General features: G+C 48.2%; 1 protein-coding gene across 6 annotated transcripts in view; it reads right to left on the bottom strand.

Moving 5' to 3' along the window:
- Nucleotides 1-15,187, bottom strand: part of GREB1L (GREB1 like retinoic acid receptor coactivator) — a 558,043-nt gene that overhangs the window by 161,001 nt on the left and 381,855 nt on the right. For all 6 annotated transcript variants that reach the window (XM_086965622.1, XM_086965621.1, XM_086965624.1 and 3 more), the window contains one exon: nucleotides 7,260-7,388. In XM_086965622.1, coding sequence (XP_086821748.1) covers nucleotides 7,260-7,388 — 129 coding nt within the window. The remainder of the gene's footprint in view (nucleotides 1-7,259; nucleotides 7,389-15,187) is intronic.

Genomic DNA, 15,187 nt, shown 5'->3' with positions numbered 1-15,187 from the left:
CGGGCTCGACTGTTCCTAATCGTCGACTTGGAGGAGAATGCTGCGCAGGCTGCACAGTCCCTGGATTCGTATTCAGGTGATAGGCAAAGATTACACACCTCATGTAAGTCCTTGTGTGGGAACTTAGCACCACACGTTGGAAATTTTTTGAATGGAGTCCTTTCCATGGACTCCGGGCTGGACTACGTCGAGATAGGCCTCCCGGTCTCGTCGACGTAGAAGTTGTAACTTTTGTTGTTTGACACCGAAACGCGTCGAGATGGAAGTAAACTCGCGTTCAATAACAATACCGTCGAATTGGAAAGGGAATACGCGCCAAAATATCACTTTTTTCCCCGAAGTCGATCCGGAGCGCTTCGATCCTCATCCGAACCCGATGGCGGAAAAAAACTATTTAAGGATGGAGCCGATGCCCATGCGCACTAGCAACCAAAGGAGGAGTCATCAGTCTCGTGACGACAAAAGACTTCTCCAAGAGAAAAACAAGTGCAATCATCCGAGCCCAACACCAGATGGCGATCTATTCATAAATGTACCATCTGCAGCCCATATGCCTCGAACATTTGGTTTTCAAAATGTAGATTTCGTGGCCCTTAGCTTAAAAAAAAAAGCTTTAAAATTAGTCAAGAGCTGCTGGAGGCCCATTGAGGTCTGGGAAATTAAAAGGGGTTCATTGGTGAATAGGAGTGTGAGCTCCCTAGCCCCGTGCAGTTTAGGTGTATATATATATATTTCCCTAGGGAGAGAGCTTCCACTAGGTTGTTAATATATAGGGGAACAAGGGTAGGGGCCTGGACGCATCCTTGCCTCACTCCCCTAGAATCTGAATTCTGTCAGTTAATTGCCCTCCTGTTCTCCAATGTTAGTATTTGAATTGTTTGGATTTGAATTTGACTTTGAAAAGCCTTTATTGATAAAAATATCATGTTTAATTCTAGGTAGTATATATGTTTGGAAGAATCCTGTTTTGACCACTGTCTTTTGATTGTGAAGTTGTGCTCTCGACATGTGACACTTATGTTGTAATGATGGCCGTTGAACTTTGTATTTTTATTATTTGCCCCCTTTAAATTGTTCACCAATGTACCTCCTGCACCTTGCTTGTTGCAAGAGCTTAATTCTCCCAGTTTCCATTCACTTGAGATCACTGACTGTTCATCCATTCTTGAATGGATCTCATGCGAGGTGCTGCATTTGTTATCCAATGGAAATGTGAACTTAGCATTTCCAATTACTTTATCAATTTCTCACTGACAGATGCCTGGGCAAGCCTCGGAAAATCTACTCACCTTCTCACTATGGTGAATCGGATTTTTTCAGGTCGAGCTATTTTCGGCATTTACTCATCCATCCGTTCTGGTGAGTGAACTTAAGCTGAAAGGAACAGGTGCTCTGTGCATTCAAAAAGTGAGCAATAAAGAGGACTTTAAATCTTGTTTTTATTCCGACACATTTGCTGTCTGTTTAAGGACAGAGGTCAAATGTCAGTTTTACTAATTGTTTCATACCTTATCCTGGAGGTTTTTGTCAGGTGAGCTGTCTGACAATCATTGTGAAATAAAAAGGCTGTAAGATGTCAGTTTTTTACCTAACATACAACATTTAAACAGCTTGTAAATAATAGTGCAAGTATTTCAAAATATATCATGAATTACTAAATATTTTTTTTTGTAATTTAGAAGTGTGATGTAAACTTACATAGGGGCTAAACAAATCAGAACACTTTACTTAGTGATGTGCAAATGACATTTGCAGAAACCTTATTTCCAAACATTACACATTATATAGTTTTATCAGCAAACTCACGTCAGTATGAAATGTTGAAGCCATTTCAATTGAAAATCTCTTGACTGCAAACAAGTGTGCTACCACTTCATGCTTCATGGATGTACTTATTTAAAGTGATAGTTTTAAAACATGATTTGAGAAAAATTCTTTACCCCGCCCTGATGACAATGCGGTTAATGAACTGAGGCAAGGTAGTTGTCATGTGTATCCTTATTTGGCTACATTTGTATTATATAAGAGACAAAAGTTTAGTCTATTAAATCAAACAAAAGTGTTTTTTGTACAATACACATGCTGAACTTGCGTATTCGAAGGTGCGCTCATATGTGATAAAGAAGAAAATAGCGACTCAGTGAATTAAAATATTTGCCCAGGATCCCAATTTGAAACCAGTTTATGGGTCAAGAGCATTATAGTTAGGAAAATTATTTAAGTCACTAGATCTGCAGATCTATTAAAATTATTATGATTTATCAAGGCCTACTGGTATAGATGAGCTTGTTCCTGTAGTTCCAACATTCGCCTCTGAACTGGATATGCCATTATCAATTTGGTACTCATAACTGCCCCCAGAAAATTCTTCTTGTTTTTTATACACTGATGATGACTTTTTCATTTTGTTTGTGGACCCCGATTGGTACTGTAGGTCTACTACCATCTGGAGATTCTGTTGACATTGTTGATACTTGCCTTGAACAGCCAGTTTTCAATGTATACATGAATTCCTATCCTCCTGAAATGTGTGGCCACCACTACCAGGGACCACTTGAAGACCCTTGGTGAAGACCTTTTCCCAAAGGAAGAACATTTAACTGGCAACAAGAACCTTTTTATTACAAACCTGAAATATTCCTGTGAGCAGTAGAATTTGTATACTGGCCTAAGCATCTTTAGGATCTATGGTGGGCAAGTTATTCTTTTACTCTTTTTTTTTTTAAACCAATTGCAGTAATACATAATGTGGTTCAACTGGTTCACAAATCTTAGGTCTAGTAGAGGTCTTAAAGTCAAATCCACTTTTGGAATCAGGAAATATACTTAGCATATTCCTATATTTCATTTGTGGAGTGGTACCTCTGCTACTTCATTCTTGAGATTCAAACATTATTTTAGGACTTCTTGATCCAGTATTAACAACTGTCCTTGCTTGTATGTGTCTCTTTGGTGTACATTTGCTTGTATTTTGTTTTGGAATCCTGTGTAATATCCACATTTTAGAATGTTTAGTGCCTATTTTTCAGCTGTGATGAACTGCCACATGGACCGTCCTTAATTCTGTGCCTCTGCTGTTGTTATGTGTGATGGGACCAGCACTAAAAAGACATATATACATACATAGTAATACTAGATGTAATAGATCTCATCTGAGTAGCTGTGTTACTGTCTGAATCAGTGTGTGAGTAGATGTCTGAGTGGCTGTATGGGTGTGTGAGCGGCTGCTTGGATGTGTTAGTGGATATGTGAGCAGGTGATTGGGTTGTTGTATTAGAGAGTGAGTGGATGTGTGAGTGGCTGCATAGGTGTGTAAGTGGCTGTAAGAGTGGCTGTATGGGTGAGTGTTGTCTTACCCTGCAGCAAATTGATTGCCTCCCCTGGTTGTTTTTGTGCCATTATGACTGGCCTTGGAAACCGAAGGAGGGATTTGTTTCTGAGGCATTGTACGGTCAGTTGTCCATCTCGCCCCTGGGTGTCATCTACGAAAGTAAAGTGTCATTTGAGATGCCACTATTCAGGGCGGTGCGTCCATTAGGGCGCTTGGGCGTTGCCCCACTGAGCGTTGCCATCACTCTCTCTCTCTCACACAATGCAATCTATCTTTCCGGCCGTCGGAGCTGGGAGCAGTTGGCTTAGAAGGGGGCGGGGCAGCACTACAGAAGTTCAGCTGCAGCTTAGTGTCTGATTGGCATCCACCATAACAGGTGGTCGGCGAGCGCACACCAAGAGTGCGCATGTTCTGCTTAGGGCTTGAAATTTTTGGCGACCAGCCCTAACATGCGCAGTAGGCGCTTCTCAAGAGCGAGGGGTTGTTTCATGCCGCTCTTCTAATGAGCGGCCTAGTGCGCATGTTCGGGCTGGTTGCGAAAAATGTTAAGCCCCAAACAGAACAAGCGCACTATTGCTCAAGCGAATCCTGGCGCTGCAGCTGGAGCAGCGTCAGGATTGGCTGAGAGCAGGTGGTACTTGCCAGCCCTGTCATATCTTGCCAATAGCGCTCGAGTATTGGCAATGTGCCATATATTAGCGGCCTGTGACGCTGTTCATTTGCCGGAGGCGCCAAGGAGTTTAGATTCCTTATCTAGTGGCAGTAGGGGCAGCTTTGTATTTGTTCTCAATGCGAGGGTTGAGGACTCGAGCCCTGACCGGATCTTTAAATACCTCTGTTGAATGCTTAATGACCCCCTTAAGCATTGAGAAGATGGAAGTGGACCTTTGTGTAGTGTCAAAAGTGTCCAATAAGAAATCTTCCTCCACAGTGTCTGTTTGCAAGTCAACCCCATGGTATTGGGAAGCCCTATGGACTAGTAGGCTAAAACCCACGGATTAGGTGATCGAGGGGGACTATTGGTTCCTACTGGGTCATGTACACCTCCACCTGTGTCATCAGAGTCTATACCTACATCGTCATCTGGATTAGGGGATGGTGTGGGAGAATGATGTGGTGGAGGAGGAGGAAGAGTATGAGGAGGTGGTGAAGAAGGGACCCTTAATGGAGAGGTTGCAATGTCGCTCCTCTTTGGAGTAGGAGGTGTAAGCGCCTCTAGTGGTCTCTTCTTAGAGCTAAGAGTCAGTTGGCCAGTCTTAGGATCCTTTACGAGAGTCTTTTGAGTAGTATCTGGTGGAAAAAGCTCTTCTGTGGAGCGTAGATCCTTCGGTGTCAGAGTTCTTGGTTCCAGGGGGTTTTTCGGCACCGACTCAGTAGTTGGTCTAGGGTCTTTTTGTTTAGAACTGTGACCTTTTGAAATGTCCTTAACCGGAACGTGTTTTTTCGGTTCCGGAGGTTTTCGGCTCCGAAGCATGGGAGTCGGGACCCTTAGGCAGTTTTTTACTCGGCTCATAGTGCGGTTTTGTCGTCAATGAGCCGGTGCCAGTCTTCAGCGCCGAGTGCTTGGGTGTCGAAGCGGTCGGCGTATATGAAGAAGATGGCTTCTTTTTCGGTGTCGGTATGGGATCGACACCGTAAATAGGCTGACTCGAGCCTGAGCCGCCTGAAGGCTTAGTAGGCTTCTTTGCTGGGCCCGAAGGCGGGGCGTTGGAAAGCAGTCTCTCGGTGTGCACCCGGGCCCGAAGGTGAGGGTGTGACCGAAGCCTTTTTGGAGGGTGTCGAGGAAGGGTTGGGCCAACGTGTGTACTCACGACCCGTTGAGCTGGCGTAATGTCCTCGACGTCTGAGTCTTCGGCATCAGAGGAGCTGTCGCTTTCTTGGGCCTGCTGCTGTTCTGGCACGTCGACGCCCTCTTCAAAGATGTCGTCCGGGATCGGAGCTGAAGAGCGAGCCATTGTTCTTCGAACTCGTCGGTCCCGAATCGTCTTCTTGGAGCGGAAGGAGGCACAAGCGGAACAGTCTTTGGCCTTGTGCTCCGGGGAGAGGCAAAGGTTGCACACCTCATTTAGATCAGTGTGGGGAAACTTCTACCCACAATGAGGACACTTCTTGAATGGCGTTCTTTCCATGAGCCAGAGAGTAAGGCATAGGTAGGCCCGAAGGCCTTAGTCGACAACCGGAATCGAAGTCTTCGAAGTCGTGAAGAGTCGAGTCAATGGGGACCGCGATTGAAACAATACCGTCCAACTGCGTGTGGATCGCGCGCCGAAGGATATTCGGTTCCAACCCGGAGCGCAGGAAACAGATCCAAGCCCGATGGCGGAAAAAAACAATCTGAAGATGGAGCCGATGCCCATGCACAATGTGGTCCAAAGGAGGAGTCACCTATATTGTGACATCCAAAGAACTTTTCAAAACAAAAACAAACTGCAAACATCCGGGCCCCACACTAGGTGGCGATCTATGCGGAGTGTGTAATCTGCGGCTCACATGCCTCGAACATAAGTTTACCAAGAAAAATAGGGAACAAATGTACATGTATGTCCAGAGACACGCACCAATGGAAACTGGTGGATGTGCTCAACTGACATTTCACAAAAGGTATTCAATAGCACTTAGGGTATAGAATCTGCAACAGATGAGGAAATAATGGGTTTTAAAGGCCATACAAAATAGCAATTTAAGAGTTACAGTATCAAATGATCACTGTAAAAGGGCTGATTAGACTGTAATAAAAGGAACAGGCATTGGCAACACAATAAAGTTGAACACTCTCAGTAAAGCACTGACAAATACAATGTAAAACGTTCTGCTGCAAAGTTCAACAATTAAAATAAAAAGGACTGGTTTGTGTCTGCAATGTAGGGATGAGAAAATTGTAAAAAAAAAAAAAAATGAAAGTAAAGTTAACTTACCTTTGCCGGCCGGTTCCGCATCGTCGGTCTGCGTCGTCTTCTCTACAACAGGAAGCAGGCGCAGGCAGCCACCCTCCCCTAAGACAGTCACAACGCTGCAATGGCAGCATTGTGGTAGGCTGGGACGCCAACCCAACAGGCGCCTATGGAGAGGCCATTTTCTCTATGTAGGCTGCATGCAGCCTACACCGAGAAAATGCAGCATGCATATGACTGGTTTGGTCAGCCCTGGGGCAATCGAACAGTCAGAGCCCACAACAGTGGGCAAGCCACTCCTCCCATGCCCTCGAGCAGGACCGCCCACAGGCCCAACCAAAACCTGCCCCACTGCTTTCTCGCAGTGCAAGAAGCAGAAACATAAAATGGCATTAAAATACCATTTTATGTTTCTGCTTCTCGCACTTCGAGAAAGCAGTGGCCTGACGCTCCTCCGCCCACATGGAGGAGCTGCCCCTGCATAAACGGTGAAAATGTCATTACATGTCAAACCTAAAGAATGGTGCAAGCGCCATTACTTGTCAAACCTAGAAAGGAGCCTGCATTATCAACACAGAAATGTAAGTATTCAACAATGTCCCTGTATGAGAACTATAAATGTAGGCAATTTCACAAGTGAAAAAAATATGTAATTAATGCATTCAATAAATTTGCAAGCTGAACCATCAAAATGAATGAAAGAACTTGAGTCAAGGAACAGTGTGCAATGGTACAGCCCAATCAAGGCCAGACCGATGTTCAAGTAGAGTCCGTCAGGACACGGAAAGAAATCAGTGACCCAGTTCTCATCTGCTGCATCTTGCTACTATTGCATTTCTGCTATCTCTCTTTGTAAAACTCCTAAAAATGTAAACTCTACAAAGCCTTGCAGAAATATTGTTAGAAGGAAAGCTACACAAACACCTGGCTCCCAATTCTACAAGCAAGGGTATTATTTTTACATGCTAGTAATAGAACAAAATTACTCGGTAAAATGCACTAAGGGACAAATCAGCATCTCAAAGGAGTAGACTTACCGAGGGAAGTGTTTTTGAAGTGAGATGCTAGGAAGCTGACCTTGCCTGTGATGAGCTCGTAGCTGATCTCTTTTAGAAATTCACTGGTGGTAAGCATGCTCTCTGCCAGAGCTCTAGACTGATACTGACCTGTGTACAAAAAAAACCAACATAACACTAATTATTGCAAGGTACTACAACAGCACGCAAGATCAATTGGCTCCAGTCTAGCTATAAAAGCAAAATTGTGAGCAGAGAAGGCAGTCTATCATCTCAAATATAATAGTTAGACATCAGATCCAAAGGTTTGTTCACATCCTCAGAGCACTCCCATGAGCTGCACAAAACACCCGAACTGCCCCAACCCTCCTGCAAATCACACTATATTTCTACACAGCAGTAACTGACACCCATGAGTGTGCTGCCTCACTGTAAATTATTCCTAATCTTATCTCAAGGATTAGTCTAGTATTCAGCACCTTCTTGCTCTCTATCCAAAGTCACATTACACAAACACCAAAAGATACAAGCATATACACATATATACATAAAAGAGCAAAAGTGTCTACAAAAAAGTACGATCAGAAGGCTTGTTAAGTATACATGCTAGCACATATGAAAGTGACACAATTGTGAGCTAACATTCAGTCTATGAGTAGAATATTTATTGGAAAAAATGCGACCAACCACGCATAAAGTTAATATAACACTGAATGTGATGGTATATGTGAACCAAAAAGAGTAAATAAACGAACTGCAATGTGTTCCAAAATACAAGTAAACATGTTGAAGGGAAATTCACATTACACCAAAGCAGTTTCACATCAAAATGTTAATTGAACACGTGTTCACCATCGGTTCACTAAAGTCAATCACTACAATAGGTCAATAAGCTTCAACCTCCTTGGATTCCTCAATCTGATCATCAACAGGAATGTACGAATAATTGAATGTTGTTCATGCAATTGTCATACATGTCAAGCATGAGATAGCAAGTATTTTGATGTGAAGACCTATGAAATGTTAACTTTGTGACTGTATGTTTCTTATGAATTCTTACTTAAATGAAAAATATACAAATCTGAAAGCAATGCTAAAAATAAAAAATTAAAAAATTTATATACTTTTTGAAGAAAATAAAAAGGTTGTTGTGTATCTGTCACCGTCAACATTAATAAGGTGATGTACACGTGTAATGAATAATTGTGGCCAAAGAGGGAACTCTTCTTCTTGTTGTACTTTATCCCTTCCCCTCTGTTCCCTGGCCGTACTTTACATTTCGAGGGGGTCCCATCATTACTGCCCTATGTTAAAGGGGTCAAAACCACAGCAAAGGGGGCATGGCTTGGCAAGCCAACATGGCGGACGTGTGCTGCGAGCGCTCCGTCCAGCCTAATATGTATCCTTCACCATCCTGCTTCTACTGTCACATACCGAGCCTCAGAGCTGCCCCGCAGACATAGGAGATTGGCGCCTCTACCTGAACCGCTCCCGGCTTTGTGAGGTGGCCTGTGGCGGCCGTGCGGCACATGCAAGAAAACAGGGCCTACTGAGACGCGGGCGCGTGTGAAGTCGGGCTGTCGCCTGAGTCTATTGCCGGCTGGGAGTGACGCTGCCGCCGCAGAGGAGCAGGTGTGCTGCGCGGCTGGAGTTCTGGTGAGTGCCCCCGGACTAGGGGCCTCTTCCCAAGGGTTGGCTGCCCCCCATGACTGCAGACTCCTACGGGGGGCACCAAGTAGATCGGTGGCCGTGTCAGGCCGCAGCAGCGATGGGCCTTGAGTGAGTGCGGCGGGCGGCCGGTCCCGGGCCGCTTCGTTGATCGCTGGGTGTCCAGCTGCGGGCTCCAAGACAGGAGTGTTCCCTGCACTTTTCGGCGCACTCCTTGTTCTAGTGGCTGGCTGGGGCATGCGCGCACTTCCGCGCCTCTGGGGCGTGGGGCCTGATTTTGGCCAGCATCCCCCCGTTCATCAGGTGCTCCCGTACTTCTCCATTCTCCACCCTCATGCACACTTTGTAAGGGGGTTTCGGCAGTTTTATCGGGCCGCGTGTGGGTATACAGTGGAGGTGCCCTGAGGTGGTCAAGTGCGGCCGGAAGGCAAGGGAAGAGTTCGACCACATGAGCTATTGATGATCGGGGGCCGATCGTGGTGCCTTCTCCCTCCCTCCTCTTGATCCCTGGGGAAGACGCATCAGCGGTAGGTCGGACCACGCCGGGGTATCCCGCTGGGGTCAGATTGAGCCTGCTGGTCTCCACAGCGTCAGCCGGCGGTTAAATCGTACCGCGGGGTGCAAACTGGGGGTACATTGAAGAGGACGTGCTATATTGGGGGCTGTTGGTTGCGCCCCCCACTGCATCCCGCTGCTAGGCACGGGCGGGCCCTGTGCTTCATTATCCTTCCCCCATACACGGAGGGCCCCGATCAGTGGTCTATCGGTCCGCGCAGACCTCCTTAAGGGCTCCTAGACGCAGACCTGGGCTACTGTGTTTCTGGGGTGCATCTGGATCCCTGGTGCCTCTTGGAGGAGTGCCTTTAGCACCCTCTCGGATTGTGGTACATCTCCCCATTGCCGACGAGGGGGGGATTATTGGGCCGTGCTCCCTTGTGATGGTTACTCCTGCCTAATTGGGACTGTCTTGCACATCAGAAAGGAGATACACTGATAGTCGGTAGGCCCTGGTCCAGGGCGGAAGGTGGTGAGTGATCCATCATGATGTGGGACAAACCGGGGGGAGGATCGACTAAGTAGAGCACGATTGATAAATTTACGGGTCAGGGGGCTTCTTACGTGGCGCCCGGAGGGTCGCAGTGTTGTGCCGGACAATGCCGCCCTCATGGCCACCATTACTTAGTCCAGAGACGCCTTGGAGGTCAAGATTAGGGCAGTTGGCTCAGATGTTATGCTTCTGAGACAGGACTTGCAGAATGCAGTCCCACTTATCACGGAGACCTGGATTTCGGGAGTGGAGGATGTCGTTGCCACACTGTAGCAATGGGTGACGTGTCTGGAGGCAACGCATTGGGGCCTTGCATCTGCGTGGAGGACGCCGAAGGGAGAGCACGGCGCAACAACTTGCGCTTTGTTGGATTCCCGGAGGGCTGTTAAATTGGGAACATGGAACGGTTTCTTACCGAGTGGCTGGAGGGCTGGCTTCACCTGGGGTGCTGTCTAAATGCTTTGTAGTAGAACGCGCACATAGGGCCTTGATGCAGATGCCCCTGCTGGGAGCTCAACCTAGGCCTATTATTGCCAAGCTTCTTAATTACCATGACCAGGACGCTATCCTGAAGCAGGCTTGGGCCAAGGAACCGCTACTATTTCACAATTCCCACATATTGATCTTTCTGGACTATACGAAACAGGTGCCACAGCGGCGGCAGTCTTTCCTTGTGGCCAAATCCTGCCTTCGGGAGCTTAAACTCCCCTATGCCTCGCTTTATACCGCTAACCTCTGTGTGGTATATAGGTCCCGCATTCACTTCTTCGATTCACCAGAGGAAGTATTCCTGTGGACGGATGAGACGGTGCGACTGCGCCCCCACTTAACGCCAGGGAGGGAGTCGACTCTTCCTCAAGTGGGACGGCCTGGAATCAGGTCAAGCCAAAGGGGAGACGTGGCAGGCGCTCCAGGTCCAGGCGCCGCTCCCAGTCATGTGGTGCCTCCGCACGGGCTGGGTCGGCCTCACGACAACATGCGTTAGTAGACTAGCAGTAGGTTGAACACATAAGTCCGTGGTCCTGAATTTCTTTTTTTGACCGGAGAAGATCAGAGGAAAGCCGGCCTCTCTGTGGGGTTCTACGAACAGAGAGGTCCAGCTGACTATGGGCTGTGAGTTGGGGATCCATTCGCGGGTGAGGGGTGGGTCCTCCTGTTGGGGTCAGCCTGCTCTGCCTGCCGTGACAGGTACTTCACTGTTCTTGCGGTACAGGGTGGGCGAGGGACTGTTGGGTTGCGTTTATGTGGGTTTTGCTTCATAGCTGTACTATCCTACAGTATACCAGAGTCTGCTAGTGTGTATTATAATTTCTTACCAATGTCACTGACCTGCATGGAGCCTTTACGGGGTAGCAATGCCGGCTAGTCTGCGAGATGCCTCTGAGCCCTTTCGGGTACTCAGCTGGAATGCTAGAGGGGCGCTTAATAAGATCAAACGTGGGGCTATTCTGAAACAGGCTAAGCGCGCCCATGCTGATATTCTAATGTTGTAGGAGACGCACCTCATGGGGACGAAGGTGCTGTGCCTTCAGCGTTTTGGCTATGTTCAGGTCTTCCACTCTGGGTTTATGAGGGGGTCCCGGGGGTTGCTATTCTGATCCATCGTCGGGTTGCCGACTCGCAAATCAAGACATGGGGGGACACCCAGTGCAGATACCTGTTTGTGAAGGGCACAGTGGGTGGTGATACTGTGGTGCTGGGGAGTGTATATGCCTCCCGCCTTGGTCTTGGGGGCTGGTTGTGAGAATTATGACCGTGTGGGCAGATTTACCGGAGGGCTTGGCCGTCGTGGGTGGAGATTGGAACGATGTGATGGATATGGCCAGGGATCGGTGGAGGTTGGGAGGTACACTGGAGGTCCGACACCCTACTAAAGTTTGCTCCCTCGTGACGAGTCTTGACTGGGATGACTCCTGGTGCAGGTTACATGGCATAACCAAGGGTTACACTTACCTCTCGGCGGTACATGACTCTTACTCCCACCTTGACTACTTATTTGTCCCCCGGGCAGTAGAAAGCAGGGTGGTGGAGGCTGACATTCTCCCACGGGAGCTCTCGGATCAATCACCGGGGCCATCACTATACAGGCGGGAAGGGGGCCCTTCAGGTGGCGCCTCTCGGCCTGGAATCTCCAGAAGGAGGACTATAGGGAACAAATGGAGGACGCTATTGGTCTGTATTTGGCATTTAATGTTGGCTCTGTCCAAGGGACAGCACCTTTGTGGGAAGCAATGAAGCCCACCATTCTTGGCATAGATACTTATTTCTGTGCAGCGGCCCTCAAATCATGTAGGGCCTTTGTAGGAAGGCCCTCATACGGGTCGGAGGTCGATATTCTCGGGCTGGAGGCGTGTAGCAGAGAAGAGGGGGGGCGACAGGTTCGCCGCCAGTTGCTTCTGGCGCAGCAGAACTATTCGCATCTTCTCCTATTTGAGGCCAGTCAGGCGTGTCTGACAACTCGTAGCAGGATTTATCAGTGGGGGATAAATCCAGCAAGCTGCTGCTTAGACTATGTCAGGGGTCACTTCGCCCCCAGGCTCTCCTGGGCGTTGTGGGACCGGAAGGGACACCCATGTCCGATTCATAAGCTATTGCTGAGACCTTTGCTATGTATTACGCTGCGCTGTACGCCCCTAAGTAATGCTTATCTGCATTAGTAATCAGTTGTTTTTTAGATGACGTCCCGCTCAAGGTCCTTTCCGATGAAGTACGTGTGGAATTAGATCGGGGCTTACGGAAGACGAGCTGGGAGCTGCCCTGGGGGAGTTGAATGCCGGCAAGGCCCCTGGTCCGAATGGTTTCCCGAACAAATTCTTCAAACAATATTTCCTGCAGCTGGGAACCCCCAATCGTAAGGTGGTTGAGGCCAGGGAACGGGGTTGCCTGCCTAGTGATTGGATACATGCAGAAGTGGTAGTGTTCCACAAGCCCGCAGACCTGCTGAACATCATGCCTCGTATCGCCCTATCTCCCTCCTGAACGTCAAGGCCAAGATTCTGGCCAGGGCGTTGGCAAATCGTCTCCGACCCCATATAGCCTTCATTAGTACATCTGGATCAGGCGGGTGTATGTTGCGGTTGCGACCGTTCAGGGTCAAGGGGAACAGGTGGTGCTCTTGCTAGCAGATATGGACAGGGCATTTGACTCCCTAAGCTGGGTGTATCTATTTGCACTGTTGCGTAGGTTGAACAGAAGGCCTTGTTTTTTGTTGTATTTAACCCCGCTGTATACAGATCTAACTGTATCCGTGTGCGTGGCGGGCTCAGTGTCCTCTACATTCTCTATTGGAAGGGGCACCAGACAGGGGAGTCCGTTGTCCCCCTTCTCCGTCTTTGAGGATGAGGTGTCATCGAGCCAGTTGCAACTGAGTCACGGCGTTCCCCAGGGATCATCACTCAGCCCCACGTTGTTTAACATTTACATGAGACCTTTGGCTGAGGTGGTGCTTCACTGGGGAATCCAGCTTATCACCAACGCCGATGACATGCAGCTGGTCGTTTCTTTGGTGAGGGACGATGCCTTAGATCAGGGGATCAACAATCTGACCCCGTGTCTCACCAAAGTCCTTGAATGGATGACCTCATCTTTTTTAAAGCTAAATGGGGCCAAAACGGACATTATGCTGCTGGGCTATAAAGCCTCAATCAACCTGGACCCCTGGTGGCCGCATTGTCTGAGACCTCCTCCGGTGCCCAAGACCAAAATAAAAAGCTTGGGGGTCTGGTTGGACTCCGCCTTGAACTTCCAATATCAGGCTGAGAAGGTGGCCGCGACCTGCTACGGATTGATGCGAGTTCTTAAAAAAGTACTAGATCTTCTTCCATTTGAGGCCAGACGCGTATTGGTCCAGTCGTTGATTCTTTCGCGACTGGACTATGCAAATGCTATCTATATGGGGGCACCAGCAGCTACCATAAAAATTCTGCAATCTGTGCAGAATTGTGCAGCTGGCTTGCTTATGAAAGTCCCCAAACGATGTTCAGCGAAGGCCTCAACTCGGTTGCTTTATTGGCTACCAATTCAGGAAAGGATTGTGTTCAAGACTATGTGTTTGACACATAAGTCCATCCACAATGCTGGCCCGTCCATTCTGGATTCCCTGTTTCGTCGCCATCAATCGGTTGGATCTCTTAGATCCAACCAACGAAATCTGCTGGTAGTACCCAGGGTGAAGTTGGCCCGGATGGGCGGCCGCCTGCTTTCTGTCCAAGCAGCCAAAGGATGGAATAAACTCCCAGACAACATCAGGCATGAATCTAACCATCTGGCTTTCAGTAAGCGACTAAAGACATTTTTGTTTCAATAATGTCTTTTTAACGTCCTCTGGTCTTACAGCGCTGGGATGCTCTAGGGTAGCCATGCACTATACAAGAAAGTACTCACTCACTCACTCATTTGTTCGCCCCGGCAATGGAGCTCCTAGCCGCCTGGGTGCAGATTGATGCTCAAGTGACCAGTCTCGAATTGGCGAACGGACTGTATGACCATATTGCGTTATACGCCGATGATGTACTGTTCTTCCTCACTAATTTAAATAGGACGGGACCACGGCAGCTGCGCATAATGCAGGTCTTTGGGGAAACCTCAGGCCTCTACATGAACCCTTGAAAGTCCACCCTTTGGGTCTTGGGTTGTGGGGCCGAGCTCGGCTCCTGGGCATCTTCGGTGCGGGTGGTTCATAGGGGGATTAAATATCTGGGGGTATTCCTATCGGGTTCTCCCACTACGTCCTGGGATCAGTATTTGGTGCCTGTATGGGATCGTGTGCGTGAACACATTAAGACTTGGTCTTATATGCCCTTGTTGATTTATGGTCTCGCTCCTGCGCCTACTGTATCAATTGCAGAATCATCCGTACCCGATGCCCCCTGGGTGGTTCCGTCAGGTCAATGCAGCACTGGATCAGTTTATCTGGGATGGTGGAGCAGCAAGGGTAGCGCTTCAGACATGTTTTCTGTCCACGTACTGTGGAGGAGTGGCGATCTCAGATATTTTGTCCTACTATATGGCCTCACACTTGCTCATCCTGAACGAATGGTGGTATGAGGACAGGGCAGACCCAGCATCTGCTGTCGAATGTCGGTGCATGGGGGAACACACCTTACATATCATTATCCACTCTGCCCCATTAAGACACTCCCTACCGTCTGCCACGCGGACTGTCTTCCAGATCTGGAGGCAGGCGTTACGGGAGATGGGTTGGTTGAACAGACAGACCCGGAAAACCCCTCTT

This window comes from Lissotriton vulgaris, chromosome 4_1 (assembly GCF_964263255.1).
Source record: "Lissotriton vulgaris chromosome 4_1, aLisVul1.2, whole genome shotgun sequence".
Classification (NCBI taxonomy): Eukaryota; Metazoa; Chordata; class Amphibia; order Caudata; family Salamandridae; genus Lissotriton; species Lissotriton vulgaris.
This window is presented reverse-complemented; position numbering and strand designations above follow the sequence as displayed.